The sequence below is a fragment of the Cnephaeus nilssonii genome (genome assembly GCF_951640355.1).
Source record: "Cnephaeus nilssonii genome assembly, chromosome: 7".
NCBI classification, from domain to species: domain Eukaryota; kingdom Metazoa; phylum Chordata; class Mammalia; order Chiroptera; family Vespertilionidae; genus Cnephaeus; species Cnephaeus nilssonii.
In genome coordinates, this window is record NC_137078.1 from 4,447,213 (window position 1) to 4,467,779 (window position 20,567).

The following is a 20,567-nucleotide window of genomic DNA, read 5'->3' on the forward strand; positions in this document are numbered from 1 at the left end:
GTATTTCCTTTCTCTGACTCCAACATAATGTGTCAGTCTCATGACCTGCCAGATTCAAATATTCACTGGATCTGTTTGGTGTTTTTCACTGTTAGTCATCAAAATGTATGTATTTTTTAATTAGAAATATTAAGAGAGCAAGAGGCTTGGAAACACTCAAGCAGCACTGAACTTACAGGATTGGTTGGCCAGTACAGCTCTTCCCTCTCAAGTTTCTGATTAGTTGGAGTTTTAGTTCAGCCACACCCAGTATCAGTCTACTTTCTGGAAGAGATGGAAATATGTCAGCTCAGATGAGGCTACATTTTAGTATTAACTATCAGCTTCATACTTAACACTATTTGCCGTGGGAAAATGTCATCAGTTATAAGGCACTCATCAGGGTCAGAAACCAACTTTTAAGAAAATTTAACATATGCCAAGAATCAGTACAGAAAGTAATCAGCCAGGGAAACACGGGTTGCATAAGAGATTGTAGTCTAGGAACCAGCAGCAGAATAAGCAGTTAGGAAAATATCAGAAATCCAGAAAAATGCCTCAACAAATGTAGCCACAGGGCTAATGTTTGAAAGAAAATAGGAGGCAGCCAAGCCAGCACGTCTCAGTGGTTGGTCGTTGACCTATGAACCAGGAGGTCACAGTTCGATTCCTGGTCAGGGCACATGTCTGGGTTGTGGGCTCAATCCCCAGTGGGGGCATGCAGGAAGCAGCTGATCAATAGTTCTCTCTCATCATTGATGTTTCTATCTCTCTCTCCCTTTCCCTTCCTCTCTGAAATCAACAAAGACATATTAAAGAAAAGAAAATGGGAAGCAACTTCATGGAATGGGAAATAAGTGAAATTTGAAGTTAAAAAACCTGGGTTAGAATTCTGGTCTCTGACGCAGCTCTGAGACCCTGAGCAAAGTCATTTACTTTCTCTGAACTTCAGGTTTCTTGGGATCGATAAAGTGATGTGTTTGAAAGTGTCTTACCAACCTTATGTTTCTATGCAAGTGTTCACTACCAGCAAGCAGGAGAGCCTTGCCTGTGAATTAGTGCTGATTAGTTCCCTGTCCTGAACTCCAGGGTCTTCTTGCCTGAACACTGAGCAGACAATGGTAGGAGTCAGTAGAGGGCAGTGATCAACAAGAACGTTTGCTGAGCATACATCAACAAGTCTGTTGTGTCAGAAAGTATGCAGCCCGCTGAAATACCTGATCCTCAAAAACAGCTGGAATCTAGTTTTAGAATTTCTACCCATGTTGAGGTCTTTACATTGTGAGCTTTGTGTTACCTAATACTTTATCATATCTGACTAATAGTAATTTATAGCTTCTGCTGAAATGACTTAAGTGGTTACAAGTTCAGTTTTTAGGACTGTTTTAGAAATTATTTTTTATACATCATTTACTATTTATTCTATTTATTCAAATTCCTTATCATATCATCTGACATTCCTAGGATCATTTTAATTTTATTGTGTATCTCTGTTAATGCTGAATTTATCAATTTTGAACACTCTCTCACTTCCCCTTAAAAAAAATAGGCCCAGCTTCTTTCCACCAACCTGTGAAGAACCTTCGAGAAAGGAGAAACACAGACCTCCCCATACTGGACATGCATTGTATAACCCGGGAGGAAGGAGAAGGGATGGAGACGGCTGACACGGAGTCTGTATCTTCCACTGGCACTCACACGCAGTCTTTAGAGCAGCTTCTTAATTCTCCCGTAACTACACTTGGTATGTTTTTCTGTTTAAGTATGTTTTTATTTAATTTTACTGTCTTGTCTAATCAATATTACTCTAAATTACAAATGCTTTTTTTATCTACTCCAGTAAAATTTCTTTCAGTGTTCCACCCCTTTTCAAATGGAAAACTTTCCTGCAGGATGAAGGAAGGAAAAAAATTGCTTAATTAAAATTAGTTCTGCCTAAGCTTGAGCCAGAAATAGATAGCTGGAAGTTCTAAGGTAGTATTAGAAAGTATTATATTCTTTCACCATTCTGAGAAACAATTTTATTCCTCTCGATAAAGCAGTAGTGCTAAATTTGCCTTCTTCCATATAGTGAAGTTGTGGTATATTTTTCTTACCTATAGTGAATACTAACTAAGGTTCACAGTTCAGGGGGAATCTGTCATCTTTCTGAAGTTTCAGGATCTGGAGTCCTTGCATATCCACAATCATTGATTATGATGTGGGTGGAAGCTGTACTTATTGTTCCTTAAGTGAAGTTAATAGTGGTGAGATGGAAGCGTCACTATAGAGTGGCACTAGACCCCAGAATCAGACTTGGCTTTGTGATTTTGCCAAAATTACTCGTTGACTCTAAGCTTGTTTCATCTTTTGTAAAATTTGAAGAATAATAACTACTCCACCTCATATAAAATTCTTGAGGCGCCATGATATGAGTGATCAGTAAATGTTATACTACTTCATTTATAAGTAAAATGACACAAGCTCTTAGAACATTAATAGAGGAGGTTGAGTGATAAAACTAATAAAATGATTTATAAACAAAAGCCTAACAAATTGCAGAATTGGGGCTCATAGAACTTATATTTAATTAGATTCCATGCCTTACAACAGAGATTGTCTTTGTTACATTTAACATGTAAGTTTTTAACTGTGATGATTAGAGGAATGGCAAAGAAAGTGGACCTATGTAATATTGCAGGGCAAAATATCTGTTCTAAGGTATTTCTCTTATTTAGAATCTTCATCTGTAATCTTGATTTTGAAAATTAATTACTGGAACAACATCTTACAGAGCCTCCTTTGTGGCATGTTGAATTTACCAAAGAAGAATTGATGCAAAAGCTCAGTTCCACCACAAAAAGTGCCGATCACTTAAATGGCCTGCTTCGGGAAACGGAAGCAACCAATGCCATCCTTATGGAGCAAATTAAGGTAAGGTCGAAAACTGCCGACAAGAAAATGCAATTGGCTTTCTTGGCCCTCTGCACACCCTTGTCTAAGTTTAAACACTCACAGACCAGGTGTGTCCATAACATCTTCATTCCTGATGGTATTACATTCCCATATCAAGAAATATTAATTGCTTTTATATCTATTATATAAATACTATTTTAATTCCTACTTTTTCTAAGAAATGTAATAGATTTAGAATGTTAGACATATGTTCACAAGTCATTATTCTACATGTACTTAAATAAAACTTGAATGGGTATTTTAAAGATAAACCCTGGAGCATTTCTTATTCAGATTATTCTGCTGTTTATGGCACTAAACTACTTTCTACAGATGGTAAAATAGCATAGGGAGCTTTTCCTCCTTTAAAGACACCAGAAATGTGTAGGAATAAGGTATATTGTGGAGCAGTTGAGGATTACACAGATTATATACTCCACCCTAGCTCAATGGTATATAGACTCTAAATATAGTCATACTACTGGTTGAGTAGTTCTCATGAGCCAGGCCCTGGGTTTTTAACATTTAGCAAGAATAGCATTTGGTGAGAACCACCAGACCTTGAGACCCTTGTCCTTTCTAACAAAAGCACGGACGAGAACACCTGGAGCTGATAAATGGTGGAGCAAAATTCATACCCCTGGCTTTCCGAGAAGCACCTACTTCTGCCTGTGCCGTGCAGGGCCACCAGTTGTCCGTGTCAAAATAACTTTTTTAATGCCAACTTATTCAGTTATTTGCAGGACATCTATATATATAAAAGGCTAATGTGTTAAGTGTCTGACCATTTGACTGGTAGCTATGACGCACACTGACCACCAGGGGACAGACACTCAACACACAGGCATGGAAACATGGAACAGACCGATGAATCTCAGAGGGAAGTGGGGAGGGCAGGAAGAGATCAACCAAAGATCTTACATGCATACTAGAGGCCCGGTGCACGGATTTGTGCACCAGTGGGGTTCCTCAGCCTGGCCTGCAGGGATCAGGCCGAAACCGACTCTCCGACATCCCCCGAGGGGTCCTAGATTGCGAGAGGGAGCGGGCCAGGCCGAGGGACCCCACCAGTGCACGAATCCGTGCACCGGGCCTCTGGTTAAATATATTATGACATCCCATCACTAAATATTTTAGTATGCATCTCTATAAAAAAACCATTTTCCCACAAAGTCAAAATATTATCACATCTAACAAATCACTAATCCCATGAACCTAAGTGACTATTTATATTTTATTTCCACAAATATACATTCTCATATGATTTCTTAGACCTTATTGTCACTTTTCTAAAATGGCTCTGAGTTTTAGGACATAGCTGGCTAACTTTCCTGGACTAGCCTATAAAATGATGAACTAAAACAATATATATTTTTTTGTTTCAACCCAGAAATCTTCCTCAAAGACTAACATTCTACCATCTTCTTCATATCCTTTGCTCCATTTTCCTTATATTTTAGATTATCTTGCACTCCAGAATTTTCATTCTATCCTAAACTTGACTTTATTTTTGGTGAAATGCTGTTCATCATGAAAACATAACTTCACTGTGTGCATCTTAACTGCTGCGTGTTCTGGGAGCAGGGCAGGGAAAGGGGTTGGTGGTGGATACAGATGTTCACTCAGCCCCTGCTCTTAGACTTCTGGCTTGCACTCCTTACAATGTGTTTGGCAACCCAAAACCCTGAGCCCTCTTGGCTTAGTTTCTATAGAGAGGATGCAGGTAGAGGGAACATCCTGGTACTAACCTGTATAGACTTTATGTAGTCCTCAGTTCCCATGGTAACCTGTACTTCTGAGGCAGGAGATTCTCTGTGTGTCTGTGGGATCCATTCTCTCCTCTTTGTCTCTGGTACTTGGTCAGTATTTGGATTGAGTCACTGACACTTCATCTCTCCCATTTTTCTGGGACTTTCTTGATATTTCTCATCTACATTTTTCTCCTCTCCTAGGCTCTCCATTATTGTCATTTTGGGGGCATGTCAGGGGGAAGAGAAGAAAAATGCATGTGTTCAGTCTGTCATGTTTAACCAGAAGCTCCTAAAACCCACTTTTAAGTCATTTCTCTAATACCAGCTTCTCAAAAATGAAATTAGAAGATTGGAAAGAAATCAAGAGCGAGAGAAGTCCGTAGCTAACCTGGAGTACTTGAAGAATGTCTTGCTACAGTTCATTTTCCTAAAACCAGGTAGTGAAAGGGAGAGGCTTCTTCCTGTCATAGACACAATGTTACAGCTCAGCCCTGAAGAAAAGGGAAAACTTGCTGCAATTGCTCAAGGTAGGTGAAGCAAAATCTTAAAACTTGTTTTATGACTTACTCTAAATGTTGTCTTGTGGTTGAGACTTTGTGTGTATACTTAAAATCTTTTTCTTAACACTATGACTTAAAATTATAACTTTTAAATGTTGTTTATTGATGTTTCTCACTCTCCCCCTCTTACTTCCTCTCTCTAAAATGAACATATCCTCAGGTGAGGATTTGAGGAAAAAAAAGACACATCAGAATACATTGAATTTAGTAAGAGTAAGAATTATTTCTTGAAACTCTCTAGGTATATGTATGGATGTTGGTTATTTGTCTGACTGTCAGTTCCTAATATAAAATGTCTTTTTTTTTTCCTGTGGGTTTAGGTCACAAATATTTGAGAAGCATTAGTTTAGGGAATAAGGTTATCCAACTCTGATAATTGACATTAAAATCCTTATGATAAACACCTATTAAGGGCCCAACTTTCACCCCAAGCAAGTGTTATGAGCTGCTGGTTGCTGCCTGTTACATCTATATATATATATGTACACACACACACATATATATATCCTACCTAATAATAGACAAATATGCAAATTGTCCGTACCTTCGCTATGCCCGCGATTGGCCAGGAGGCGCGGGGGGGCAGGACTTGGGGTGGCCAATTGGGCCAGCGGGACGCTGAGCTCGCGTTGCCAGCGGCGGCTCCAGCTCAGCATCTGTGCCATGGCTGTGCTGCAGCACTGAAGAGGCCTCTGGGGCAGTGAGCTCACGTCCCACCGCGGACCATCAAAAGCAGGGGAGCTGGGTGTCTGTCCGCTCAGGCACCAGCGATCAAAAGCAAAAGCGTGGGAGCTGGGTGCCTGTCCACTCAGGCACACCTTTCATAAGCCTCCGCCGCGCTGGAGGCTTCTGAAAGGCCTGGTGCACCAGCGGACAGGCACCCAGCTCCCCCGCGATTGAAAGCGAAAGCGTGTAAGGGACCCTACACGTGCATGATTCAATCATGCACTGGGCCTCTAGTATATATATATAAAAAGGCAGCTACCGTAACAGCCATACAAACTAACAACCGATCGCTGTGACGCCCACTGTGGCCAGCGAACCAGCCCAATCAGGGGGTGGGGCTGGCAGCCAACCTCGCGGCCCCTCCCCACTGCCAGCCTGCCACTGATCAGACTCTCCCACCCCGATCAAGAGCGGGGCCCGCTGGCCAAACATCCCCTCCCTTCCCCCCTGTCTGGCCAGCTGCGCCCCCGATCTGCCAGCCCCACCACAATAGGCCCCCCATTCAGGGGTGGGGCCAGCTGGCCCACCGCCCACAGCCCCTCCCCATGGCCGACCCCACCTCCAATTGGCCCCCAAACCCCAATCAGGGGCAGGGCCCGCTGGCCTGACCCTGATTGGGCCTGATCCAGGTGGGCTGGCCAGCCAACCTCCCGCCATCTCCTCCTCCCAACAGGCCCAGCCCTGATCTGCCCTGATTGGGGCCAGGCCAGCTTGACCCCACCTGTGCATGAATTTATGCACTGGGCCTCTAGTCTCTATATAAGAAACACAGCATAAAGTGCCACATTAGTCCCAGAAATGTGACATGGAGAAGACACTGCTGAGGAAATATTGTCACGCTACTTGCAATGTAAATGTTAACTCGCCCTGCTCCCTGCTTATCAGATCTCAACACAGCTCACAGATTGCAGTCCACTTGGGATACAACTTGTGATAAATCAGCTCGCTCTCCACATACGTTAATTACATAGTACTTCCCTGGGAAAAACTGGAATCTCAGCTCTGCTGCTCTGGCCAGAACTAAAAGTTGCTTCTGTACATCTTTACTCCCCAACTAGGTTATCATTTACAGAGCTGTATATTGTTACTTATATACCAAGGTCTAACATTGTGTACACATAAAGAGGAAAAAGTCCAACAAACACAGTTGGGAAAAATGCAAATACTATCATAAGCTTTTTTTTTAATCCTCACCTGAGGATATATTTTTATTGATTTGAGAGAGAGAGAGGTGAAGGGAGAGAGAGAGAGAGAGAGAGAGAGAGAGAGAGAGAGAGAAAGAGAAACATCCATCAGTTGCCTCCACATGCAGGAGATCAAACCCACAACCTGGGTATGTGCCCTGACCAGAAACCAAACCCTTGACCCTTCAGTGCATGCTGACATACTCACTGTAAGTGCCTGGTTGGATCTGCAGAGGATATAGAACCTTATCAGAAGAGAACAATTGCTCAGGGCAAGAGCAAAGGCACCATATCTCAGCATGGCTCTACTCTGGTTGTTATTTACTTAAGGGGATGAATAGCTTCCAGGAATATTGACAGGGCAGGGTCATGCCATATCTGAGAACACAGCTTGAGTTTTATTGTGTCACAAGACCTATACTCAGAGTATATCATTTATTCCAGAAGAACACACAATAATCTCTGCATTTTGTATTGGGAAATGTGTTACAGTCACCTAGCTCTCATTGTTCCTGGGAGCAAAGCCACCTCCTCTGATAGGAGAAAGCAGAGTCAGTGCCCAGTTGTCCATCCCTAAATAAAGAGCTTTCTAGAAGCTCTTCTTGCAGATTGTGGAAGACAGACTTCTATAAGGCCTCCTGTCCCATTAATCTCTCCTCCATGTATCTGTGCCTTTATGTAATCCTCTTCCCTTGAATGGCCAGTAAGCTGGCCTCGTGACTCATTGTAGCCAGTAGAATATAGCAAAAGTGGTAGGATGTTACATATAAGTTGCAAGAGACTGTGACTTCTGTCTTGCTAGCAGATGTTCTGCCTTCTCCACTTACACACTTTATTGACACAACCTGCCATATTGGAGCGGCTCATGTGGCAATGAACTAAGGCCATCCTTCCAGCAGCTCTTGAGGAACTGAGTTCTGCTATCTACTGTGACTTTGAAGCAGATCCTTCTCCTTTGTTCCTTCACGTGAGAGCTTGTCCCTGGAAGATGCCTTGATTGTAGATTTTTGAGAGACTTTGAGACAGAGGACCCAACTAAGCCATTCCTGGACTAGGTTCCCTCACAGAAACTGAGTGACTAAATGTGTTTTAAGCTGATAAATTTGTGGTAATTTGGTATGTAGCAGTTTATAACTAATCCTATATAATAAAAGACTAATATGCTAAGTGTCTGCTCATCCAATTGGCCATTCAACCAATTAAAGCATAATATGCTAATGATATGCTCAACCGCTCACTATGACGTGCACTAACCACCAGGGGGCAGACAGTTGACCAGTCAACCAGTCGCTATGACATGCACTGACCACCAGGGAGTAGAAGCTCCAACTGGTAGGTTAGCTTGCTGCTGGGGTCTGGCTGATCGGGACTGAGCAAGATGGGCCGTATATGCCCTAGAGCCTTCCCGCGGTCCCTCCCTGGCTGGCCAATCTCCCGCATTCCTCCCCGGCCCCGATAGTGCAGCAGTGGGGTCCCTTGGCCTGGCCTGTTCCTTCTCACAATCCAGGCACCCTTGGGGGATGTCAGAGAGCCAGTTTCAGCCCAATGGCAGAATGACTGGTTGCTATGATGCGCACTGACCACCAGGGCGCAGACGCTTAGCCAGGGGAAACGCCGCTCAGCCAGAAGCCGGGGTCATGGCTGGCAAGCGCAGTGGTTGTGGCAGGAGCCTTTCCCACTTCTGCGGCAGTGCTAAGGATGTCCAACTGATGGCTTAGGTAGGGAGCAGGCCCAAGCCATCAGTCAGACATCCCCCAAGGGCTCCTGGACTGTGAGAGGGTGCAGGCCGGGCTAAGGGACCCCCCCCCCACCCCCGGAATGCACAATTTTCATGCACCGGGCCTCTAATACATGAATAAAACCAGATAATAAACAGAAAAAGAAATGAAAGGGATGTGTAAACTGTAGAGTTTCTCCATTTAAAACTTTGAAAAGGCTTCTCTGAATGAGACCCAACTGTACATATATGTCTGAAAACACAGAAGGGTGTCTGGAAGGGTATATGCTAAATGTAATGATGGTTGCCTTTGTGGAGGGGAGGGGAGAAGTGAAGGATAAGTTAAGCATACCTTCATTGTACAGCAACAGTCCCATTCCAAGGTGTTTAGAAAACCTATGTCTACACAAAGAAAAACACAAAGCTCATCTATACTAATAAAAGGGTAATAATGCAAATTGGTCACGATGCCCTCACAGTAACAACCAAAAAGCAAGCTGCATGGGGCGACCAGGCCGGCAGGGGGGGTTAGCAAGGGACAATCAAACGACTGACTAGCAGGCTGTGTGGGGCAACCAGGCTGGCAGGGGGGGAGGGTGGGCAGTGAGGGGCAACCAGGCCAGCAGGGGGGGGGCAGTTGGGGTGACCAGGCCGGCAGAGGGGGACAGTGAGGGGCAACCAGGCTGGCATAGGGGCAGTTGGGGGTCACCAGGCCGGCAGGAGGGGCAATGAGGGGCAACCAGGCTGGCGGGGGGGCAGTTAGAGGCGACCAAGCCAGCAAAGGGGGTCACCAGGCCGGCAGGAGGGGCAATGAGGGGCAACCAGGCTGGCGGGGGGGCATCTAGGGTTGACCAAGCCAGCAAAGGGGGGGCAGTAAGGGGTGACCAGGCTGGCGGGGGGGCAGTTGGGGGCGACCAGGCCAGCGGGGGGCGCAATTGTCGGTAACCAGGCCAGTGGGGGGGGGGCGGTTAGGGGTGATCAGGCTGTCAGGGGGGACAGTTAGGGGCGATCAGGTAGGCAGGCAGGTGAGCAGTTAGGAGCCAGCGGTCCCAGATTGTGAGAGGGATGTCCAACTGCCGGTTTAGGCCCGATCTAATCCTAAACTGGCAGTCGGACATCCCCCGAGGGGTCCCGGATTGGAGAGGGTCCAGGCTAGGTTGAGGGGACCTCACCCATGCATTAATTTCGTGCACCAGGCCTCTAGTGAACATATTAAAAAAAAACACTGAATTATAAACCCTAAAAGGGTGAATTTTATGGTATGTGAATTAGTTCTTGAATTTTTAAATTGAAAACCTCTGCACAGCCCTGGCCAGCATTGCTCAGTGGTTAAAGCATTGGCCCATGCACCAAAGGGTCACGGGTTGGATTCCTGGTCAAGGGCATGTATCTGAGTTGCAGGTTCATTCACCCACCCTGCTCTGGGTATGTATAGGAAGTAATCAATAAATGTGTCTCTTTCACATCAATGATTCTCTCTCTTTCTGTCTTTCATTCTCTCTCTCCCTCCCTCCTTCCCTTTCTGCCTTCCACTCTCTCGGAAAAAAATCAATGAGAAAAAATATCCTGGGGTGAGGACTAGCAAAAAAAAAAAGAAAAACACCCGTGCACAAATGTTTATAGCAGTTTTTTATTTTTTAATTTAAATTCTTTATTGTTGAAAATATTACATATGTCTCCTTTTCCCCCATTGACCTCTCCCCAGCCACTCCCACCCCCAGCACATGCCCACTGTAGCAGCTTCATTTTAAATTGCTAAAAACTAGAAACAACTCAAATTTCCTTCACTGGTAAATAAATAAACTGGTGCAGACACACAATGGAATACTACTCAGCAGTAAAAAAGAGTGAACTGATACACGCAACAGCATGAATGGTTGTTGAATGCATTGTGCAAGTGAAAGAAGACTATAAGACTCACACAAAAAAAGACTATATACAATGTGATTCTATTTATATGAATTTCTAGGAAAAAACAACAACACAAAACAAAACAATGGTTGTGAAGGAGTAGCAGAGGTGCTGGCAAAAGGGCATGAGAAAACTTTGACACATTATTCCTTGGTTGGGGGTGGTGCTACATTTAAAAGGTTGAATTTTACTGTAAGTAAATTATCCTACCTAATAATAGACAAATATGCAAAGTGACCATACTTCCAACAAGCCACTCCCACCATCCAATCAGCGAGTATGCAAATTAACCCAACCAAGATGGCTACAGCCACAGTGAGCAAGGTTTCCTAGGTAACAGAGGAAGCCAAGCTTTCCGCCTGCCCTTGCCAGGCCTAAGCCTCCACTCAAACTACAAAGTTTCAATTATAGAAGGTAAACAAATTCAAACAGAAATGGCAGCAGAATGGAGCTTGAGAGAGCAGGCCAGGGTTGCCCCCGGCAACAGGGGAAGCAAAGCTTTCCACACACCCTGGCCGGGCCCAGGCCTCCGCTTAAGGCTAAAGTTTCAATTATAACCCCAACGCAAATGGCTGCCGGCCGCGGAGGGAGCCCCAGGCTTGGCTCCGCTCCAGGCTACAAAGTTTCAATTGTAGAAGGAAAATAAATTCCAGATACCAGGGCCTCCGCTTGTGTTGCCAGGGGGCGTGGCTGGCCTGCAAACCACCACAGGCCCCTCGCTCAGGCCGCCCCACACCACAAGGGAACCCCACCCTGATCAGGGACACCCTTCAGGGCAAACCAGCTGGCCCCCACCCCTGTACTAGGCCTCTATCCTACGTAATAAAAGAGTAATATGCAGATTGATCATCACTGCAACACACAATATAGCTGCCCCCATGTGGTCAAAGATCCTGCCCCCATGTGGACACAAGATGGCCAGCAGGAGAGGGCAGTTGGGAGGCACCCGGCCTGCAAGGAAGGGCAGTTGAGAAGGAACAGGCCTGCATGGGAGGGCAGTTGGAGACGATCAACCCTGCAGGAGAGGGCAGTTAGGGGTGACCAGTCCGACAGAAGAGGGAAGTTGGGGGAAAACAGGCTGGCCGCAGAGTGGTTAGGGCGTGATCAGGCTGGCAGGCAGAAGCGGTTAGGGGCAATCAGGAAGGCAGGCAGGCAAGCAGTTGGGAGCCAGCAGTCCTGGATTGTGAGAGGGATGTCCGACTGCCCTCGAGGGGTCCCAGATTGGAGAGGGTACAGGCTGGGCCGAGGGACAACCCCCCTCCATGCACGAATTTCGTGCACCAGGCCTCTAGTACTTCAATAAGCCTAATTTTTAAATGATTAAAAAACAGTTGGGGTTTGTTTTGGTTTAGTTTTGAGGTTTACCGTAAATTGATTAATTTTAGGTTCTAAGTTATGTAAAGGCTTCTATTTTAAAAGAATATAAAAAGTTCCTTTTATTTTCAATAATATTTAATGGCACTGGAGACTTTATTTTGGAATTATCTAATAGAGAAAGACAATAAACAATAAATACTGAAAGTTTAAGAACAGAAAGATTCATAACATCAAAGTACGATATGAGAAGATTAATACTTTTTTTTTTTTAACTCCCCAAAGGTGAGGAAGAAAATGCTTCCCGTTCCTCCGGATGGGCATCCTATCTGCATAGCTGGTCTGGACTTAGATAGATGGATGGAAAGAACATTCTTTATTAACCAAATAGAATCCATTTGGCAAAAAATGGTTCACATGTATTGCTGTTATTCTTTCATCAAAAAGTGTGTGTATATCCATATCCACACGTGTTTGTACATATGTGTGCACATATACAGGGGTGGGCAAAAGTAGGTTTATAGTTGTAATACAAATAAATAATACAAGAATAAACTGTGTTTCACATACTCATAGTTGAAAGCCTACATTTGCCCACCACTGTATCCTGTATTTAAAAGTCTCAGCTTGAGTAAAAGTACAGTAGCCTGCACTGTTGATACCAATCCATAGCTCTTTGATTCTGTGATCACCCACGCATGCTGCCAGGTGAAAGCACCAAGAACTCACTCCATTCTCTAGAACCTCAGGACCTGCCTATTTCTGAGCAGTACTGTGAATGTTAAAATTAAGTGACATTTTGGTACCATATCAACTGGAATTTAGGCTTTTAAAATAATATTTCACGAATATTTATTGCAAGGTCGGGCTGATAGATTGTAATTAGCTATAAATTGTTAAAGAAATTTGTTAATTAGAACATGAAGGAAAATGCTATATTGGTAAAGTTGGTTTGTTTATTAAGGGACTATATGTTAGATATATTACAGTTAATTATGAGACTAAGTTAAAATACAATTTTTGTAGTTATTTACTTTTAAATTAACTGGGTTTTTGCCCTCTAAAGTAAGTTATATCAAAACTCACTGTGTTGTCAAAGCCCTTTATTGGCTGGTGTAATACTGAATGTGAGTAGATGGAACCACCACCTCACCTTGGGCTGATTTCATGGTGTCTCTCTAGGCTCTTGTTACAGCTCAACTATTTCTAAGCCATGAGTCTATTTTGAGAATTCTCTCCATCTCCCCAAATAAAAATGTATCAGAACAATGACTGTATTACTCAGCATTTTATCAAAATATGAAACTGGTGCTTCCCATGTTTCAGCAGATAATGTTATTCTGTAAGTTTTCCATTAGAAGGATTTTAGAGAGACACTTTAGAGATCCACAGTTCTTCTTAATAACTCTAGATGGTGTTATGACTTGCTTTTGATGCCTCTGAATATATTTTATTGACTACAAAAAATTGTGTTCTTAAATCATAAATTTGAGAATTCTATTTTTAATATTTGTTAAGTGTGTTCTATGAAGGTCTCTCTTAAGCTTTTTAATTTATATTCTAATTTTCACTCTCAGCTGGTGAACTGACTTGTACTTTGGTTACTCAGAACATTGGCTTCCAATTTAATTTAACTGAAATGTGATGCTGACTTGTTGAGTTTGTTCTTTTTTTTTAATATATTTTTATTGATTTTTTTACAGAAAGGAAGGGAGAGGGGTAGAGAGTTAGAAACATCAATGAGAGAGAAACATCAATCAGCTGCCTCTTGCACACCTCCCACTGGGAATGTGCCCACAACCAAGGTACATGCCCTTGACCGGAATCGAACCTGGGACCCCTCAGTCTGCAGGCCGATGCTCTATCCACTGAGCCAAACCGGTTAGGGCTGAGTTTGTTCTTTTAAAAATATCTCATATATCTATCTTCCCTCCTGTTTTAGAACAGAACTAACTAGTGAAAGAAAATGCATCTATTTCAGAGCTGACTTTAAAAGATTAATTTTTTTTTTACTTTATATAATGTGAATATAAGTATGCCAACAGCAGACAATGAAACTATAATAGTATTTAAATAAATCCCACTTTCTCTTTAAGTCTAAGCCTTTTTTAAGTCTATACACTTGTTTTGAAATATAGTCTCTGCTTATGAATATAACAAAAATACTATTTTGCCTGATTAAAAAATTATTACTTTGATTACAAAAGAAATATTCTTTCATGATTTTAGCAATGAGAGGAAACATAGTGATTATTTTAATATTTCTATTAAATATGTTTATTATATTTTTATGCTTACTCTTTCTTTTAGACACTGTCTCTTTGGGGTTTTAAATTAGTTTATGGGTTGGAATTGCAGAGTCCTTAATGACCTCCTTAGACAGGTGGGACATAGAATATCAGGTGCTTGAGAGAACAGAGGCCGACCTTTTGGTACGTGACGTGTAGACCGAGGTACCTGCATGTCTGACAACCATCTTACACCTTAAACTGCAAGCCTTGCGTCGCCTTTCTGTGGGCACCTTAGATTCCAGCCTCTCTGTGATGTAAGGCATCTTTTCTATGTAATGAGTTTTGCTTACACTCCAAACAGTATAAGATCAAGAATTATATTTTTTACACCTCACATTAGTTGATTATGTAGCTGGAAATACATAGTATTGAGGAGTGTAACGTTTTCCATAAAGACACAATTTTGGTACTGGGTGAGTGGCGCAGCACACACAAAAAAGTACACATATGGTAATGAAACACACGTTAGGCTGCCTGCAGCAGCAAACGCCAAACTCATGAGATAGGTGCTGGTCCAAAAGGGAAGAGCTTTATTCAGGTGGCATGGCCTGGAGAATGGTAGACGCCCTTCTCAAAGACCATCCCCCTTTCCTGCTCATGCCTGTAGTTCTTATAGGGATAGGGAGGGGAGGGCTTTTTTCTGTCCAATTATTTTGTTAGCGTTTGGTGTGGTTGGGCCCTGTCCACTCATCTTTGTAGCTTTTGGCGTGCTCAGTGTAAGAACCTCTCCCTGTGCCATCTTGGCCTATGGGAGAGACTCCCCTGTGCTCCCTGGCTATGATAACAATTCTCCCTTCAGAACTCTGGACCCATACAATCTTAAAGGGTAAGTAGATAAAAGTCTTACCGTCTGTAGTTCCTTCCTGCTGTCAAAGGGTGTAGTCTTACCCATCCCTGGTTCCAGAGATTCCTGCTATCTACTAAAGGAAGAAGCGGTCAGAATAGAGAAAAGCCTTTACAAGAGGGAGGAGAATTGCTGTCTATGGAAGGTGGCATATGCAGCATCTAGAGGATGGCACTGCTGAACAAGTGAAGCTGGTAGACTGCTCCATATTTCAAGGGCGGTGTTGCCGATGGGCTTCCAAAATGAGACCTATTGTGTAGACAATGAATCAAGTATTTAGTGAGGGGTATGCCCAGCAGTGCGGGGAAATTGTAACAAAATTAGAAGCGAGAGACTAAACAGTTCTCATGATGTAACCCTGAGTGAGGCTTTGCGTGGCACACCCAACAGCAGGATAGTTTGCCGAGGAAGCCACTATTTGGGAAATGCTGACAAAGGGGTTATCAGTCCAAGCATGCGCATAAAGTATAGCAATTGTAAAACATAATAATAAAATAAAAGTAACGTTGTCACTTAGCTTTGGGAGGTGCTGTCCTTTTCCGAAAGGAGTTTTAACTCTCCTTCAGGAGTGCAGGTCCAGTTTTCCCTTGCTGTATCAACAGCAGCAGTCAGACCCGAGTCCTCCTCAGGTGATGCCCACTTGATCCGTGTGTGGTAGATCCAAGGCTTGATTCCTGTGAGCTTTAGGGAAGAGTGTGTTGTCAGCAGGTCATCATAGGGACTAGTCCATTACTTGGCTAACTGCTGTTCAGGTATTTAGTAAGACTTCCAGGTCCTTAGAAAGACTCGGTCTGCCGACCGGTGTGGCTCAGTGGTTGAGCCAAGAAGTCGCTGGTTCGATTCCCGGTCAGGGCACATGCTGGGCTTGATCCCCAGTAGGGGCCATGCAGGAGGCAGCCAATCAATGATTCTCATCATTGATGTTTCTATCTCTCCCTCTCCCTCTCCCTTCCTCTTTGAAATCAATAAAAATATATTTAAAAAAAAAAAAAGACTTGGTCTCCTGGCTGAAACAGGTGTATAAGAGTACATCAGACAGGTAGGTAGATGTGCAATGAGCAAACTTGTGCAAAGTTGTTAGTGTTTGACCTAAATGTTGTACATATTACTTGATTTTTGATGTATGTTCTAAATCTGAAGGGGGTGTTCCTAAAACAGGAACTTGGAAGGGCCTCCCATAAACTATTTCAAAGGGGCTTAGTTTAAGTCTTCTTCTGGGCACTATCCTAATCCAGAGCAAAGCAATAGGGAGTGCCTGGTCCGATTTAAAATGTGTTTCCTGGCATATTTTTGCCAGGGTCTTCTTTATTGTGTGCTTCATTTTCTTAGTCTTCCCCGTAGATTGGGGGTCTCCGAGATGCATGTAGTTTCCATTGAATCTGTAGTGCCTGTCCTATATCCTGGGAGATTTCTGAACAGCGATCCACTGTCACTCTGAACACTGTAAGGAAGTCCAAACCTAAGGATTTTTTTTTTTTTTTTTAGTAGAAGTGTTACTACCTCAGTTACCTTCTTAGTCCTAGTGGGTATGCCTCTACTCATCCAGAAAAGGTGTCTACAAAAACTAAAAAAATTAAAGTTTCTGCATAAATACAACTGCCAGCCCTCTAATGGGCGTACTCTATATATTGTATGCCCTTTCCTGTTGGGGCACGTTCTGTTTTGGGTGCATACCTGACAGGCTTGGATAATCTTCTGAATGCCCTTTGTAAATGAGGGCCCTTCAAATGATGTCTAATGAGGTCCATCAAAGCATCCCTTCCACAACAGGTCCCTTCATGTAGGTGTTTGAGGATGGGATAGACTAGAACTTTAGGGAGTAAGGTCATACCATGGGTGTTGATCTTCCATATAGAATTAGGGTCAGGATACCTCGCGAGACTTCCCAAAAGCCTCCCTCTTGCAGCTCGGCCGCCGACATGCCATCCAGACTCAGGAAGACCCGAAAACTTCAGGGCCACGTGAGCCACGGCCATGGCCGCATCGGCAAGCACGGGAAGCACCCGGGCGGCCGCGGTAACACTGGTGGCTTGCATCAGCACAGGATCAACTTCGACAAATATCTCCCAGGTGACTTTGGGAAAGTGGGTGTGAACCAGAGCTTCTGCCCAACTGTCAACGTTGACAAACTGTGGGCCCTGGTCAGTGAGCAGACACGGGTAAACGCTGCCAAAAGCACGACTGGAGCTGCTCCTGTCATTGATGTGGTGCGATCGGCTACTGCAACGTTCTGGGGAAGGGAGAACTCCCAAAGCAGCCTGTCATTGTGAAGGCCAAGGTCTTCAGCAGAAGAGCCGAGGAGAAGATGAAGGGTGTTGGTGGGGCCCCTGTCCTGGTAGCTTGAAGCTACACGGAGGGAAATTCATTAAAATGTCCAAGTAAAAAAAAAAAAAAGAATTAGGGTCAGTGTTAAGAGAATCCCTATTCACTGGCCCATTTCTCATCTTGTTCTGACAGGTCCAGGTGGGGAATTAAAGTCTCAAGAAGTGGCAGTCTTGGGTGGTTTGTCTTACTGTTTTATCGGCAGTTTGGTTCCCCTGGCTTGTTTTGGAACTGTTCTGGTGTCCTGGGTAATGTATTATGGCAATTTGATTTGGTAGATTCACTGCCTCTAGCAATTTTTAAATCTCTCGTGCATGTTTGATGTCCTTATTCCCCAAAGTGGAGAGCCCTCTTTCTTTTTATATAGGGCCATGGGCATGGACTACCATGAAGTCAGTGTGTATGTTAACATTCTTCCCCTGGGATAAATCTAAGACTCTGGTGAGGCTATCAGCTCAGCCTTTTGTGCTGAGGTTCCTACAGCAAGGACGTGGGCTCCTATTACCTTGTATATGGTGACTACCACATATACGGTTTGTCGTTGCCATCCTCCATGAATCTGCTCCCGTCTGTAAATAATTTCCAGCCAGATTCTCTCAGCAGCTGATCAAAGATCTCGGGTGGGAGGAGTTCACCTATGGGTCCTATCAGGTAAGTCAGGAGCACCTGGGGCTGGAGAGCACATTCCTGCAGGATTCCTAAACATAACTGCTATTTCTCAGGAAAAAGTTATCTGTGCATGCGGTTGACAAAGTAAATCTTGACCCAGTGATGGGATGGGCAGTCTGGCGTGTGGAGAAAATTATGCATAAGTTTTTTATCTCCAAGCTGGCTTTCTAGATGTTGAAGGAATGCCTGCTTTTGTAATTGTCCGATAACTGCAGTTACCATTGCCCCAGCTGAGCTTTTTTCTGTTAGTTTATTTTTTTAATTTAAATTATTTGTTGCTGAAAGTATTACATATGTCTCCTTTTTCCCCCCATTGACCTCTCCCCGGCTGCTCCCACCCCCTAGCGCATGACCTCACCCCCCTATTGCCTATGTCCTGTGGTTATGCTTATATGCATTCTCAGTTACTTTTGTATTTAGCACTGAATATGTAGCTTCCATATCTACAAGGAAGTCAGTTAGCTTGTTCCCCACTACCAGTGGTACCCCCGGCTCCGTGGGGGAATAGGAATAGGTTGGGAGGTGTCCAGGGGAGCCTTTGGACCTCCAGATTCATCACTCTTCCTAGCCCTTCTAGGGGAGGGTTCCCATTACTTTATTTTTGAGTCTGGGTAGTCCTCCTCTTACGGCCCTCCTCTCTGCAATAGGCACGTTCATTGGTGCCGAGTGGCTCTTTCCCTTTTCCTTTCAAATCCCCCCTCTTCTGGTTTCCTGCACTGTTTCTAGGCAAATGGCAGCCTGCTTTAATTTCCTTGTTTCCTGGGCATGGTGAACTTTAAAGCCTACGTCCACCAGCTGGGAGGGATTCATTCCCAACACCCTGTCTAAATGGTGGAGCCTGTTTCTGATATCTGTGGGTCCAAATCAGTGTGCTTTCAATAGGCCTGATAGAATGTATATAAGCATAGCCCATGGACACTCAATAGTGTAGGGAAAACCTGGGCTGGGGTGGGGACTGGGTAGAGGGGGACAACGGTGGAGGGGGGACTATGGGTAGTATCTGTAATACTGTCAACAATAAATTATTTTTAAAATAGTGTAAAAAATTAGGCCTGATAAATCCTTTCTAAAAACTCAGGAGGGCCCTGGCCAACTTGGCTCAGTGATTAGTGTGTCAGCCTGTACAGGCTTAGCTTCAAGTCCCAGTCAAGGGCATGTACCTGGGTTGCAGGTCTGATCCCTGCCCCAGTGGAGTGCTATGGCAGGCAACCAATCGATGTGTCTCTGTCACATCAATGTTGTTTTTTTAATGTTTTGTCTATGTTTTACTTAACTTATTTCTGCTCTAATCTATTTATTTTCTTACTTTTACTACCTTAATTTTAGTTTCTTTTTCTTTTGCTAGTCTCTTGAGCTGTAAATTTAGGTGTGTTTTTTTAATCTTTATTGTTGAAAGTATTACATATGTCCCCCTTTTTCCTCCATTGACTCTTTCTAGCCCACCCCCACCCCCCAGCCCAGGCCTTCACATCCTATTGTCTATGTCCATGGGTTATGCATATATGCATACAAATTTTTTGGTTGATCTCCTCCCAACCACCCTTCTTCTCCTTCCCTATGAGGATCATCAGTCTATTCCATGCTTCTAGGTCTATGGATCTATTTTGTTCATCAGTTTATTTTGTTCATTAGATTCCACTTATGAGTGAGATCATAGGATACTTGTCTTTCTCTGACAGGCTTATTTTTCACTTAGCATGGGTTCAAGTCCCAGTCAAGGTCCTTCCATGATATTGCAAATGGTATGAGTTCTCTGTTTTTGGCTGCGTAATTTTCCATTGTGTAAATGTACCATGGTGGGTTTTTTAATCCACTCATCTGCTAATGGGCACTTGGGCTGTTTCCAGATCTTAGCTATGGTAAATTGTGCTGCTATGAACATAGGGGTGCATACATTCTTTCTGATTGGTGTTTTTGGTTTCTTAGGATATATTTCTAGAAGTGGGATCACTGGGTCAAATGGCAGTTTCATTTTAAAAATTTTTTTTCGCCCCCACAGAAGGGATGGATGTGGGAAACTCTTGTCTGTTACAGACAAGAAAACTCAGGCCCAAAGGAGCAAGGAACCTAAATCTCTAGGGAGGCTTCAGAACTGACTTAGTCCTGATGTAGTCCGTGACAGGTGACCACAGCCCCTTGGAGATAGCTGGGTCTAACTCGTGCCGTTGCCTTGCTGTTGAAGAAACAGGCCTGAAGAGGAGCTAGAAGTAATTTAGTAACTTAGTGACACAGTAGTAGCAAGTACCCATCTCTTTACCCTACCTTATACTGCAAGCAGCAGGCTAGAGGCTACATTTAGCTCCCAGAGCTACATTCACCTATGACCTGGACTGGTTCAAGGTGAGGCCCACATCCACCAGAGAGG

At 43.7% G+C, this 20,567-nt stretch overlaps 1 protein-coding gene and 1 pseudogene across 2 annotated transcripts in view; both read left to right on the plus strand.

The window, feature by feature from the left end:
* Nucleotides 1-16,807, plus strand: part of GCC2 (GRIP and coiled-coil domain containing 2) — a 91,737-nt gene extending 74,930 nt beyond the window's left edge. The window contains exons 20-23 of the mRNA XM_079776941.1: nucleotides 1,529-1,723; nucleotides 2,753-2,892; nucleotides 4,990-5,191; nucleotides 12,362-16,807. Of these exons, the coding sequence (XP_079633067.1) occupies nucleotides 1,529-1,723; nucleotides 2,753-2,892; nucleotides 4,990-5,191; nucleotides 12,362-12,432 (608 nt within the window). The 3' untranslated portion in view covers nucleotides 12,433-16,807. The remainder of the gene's footprint in view (nucleotides 1-1,528; nucleotides 1,724-2,752; nucleotides 2,893-4,989; nucleotides 5,192-12,361) is intronic.
* A 3-nt stretch (nucleotides 16,808-16,810) lies between these two features.
* LOC307103055 (large ribosomal subunit protein uL15-like) lies at nucleotides 16,811-18,687 on the plus strand (annotated as a pseudogene). Its single transcript has one exon. The product of its transcript is annotated as a large ribosomal subunit protein uL15-like (transcript).
* Nucleotides 18,688-20,567: the final 1,880 nt, after the last annotated feature.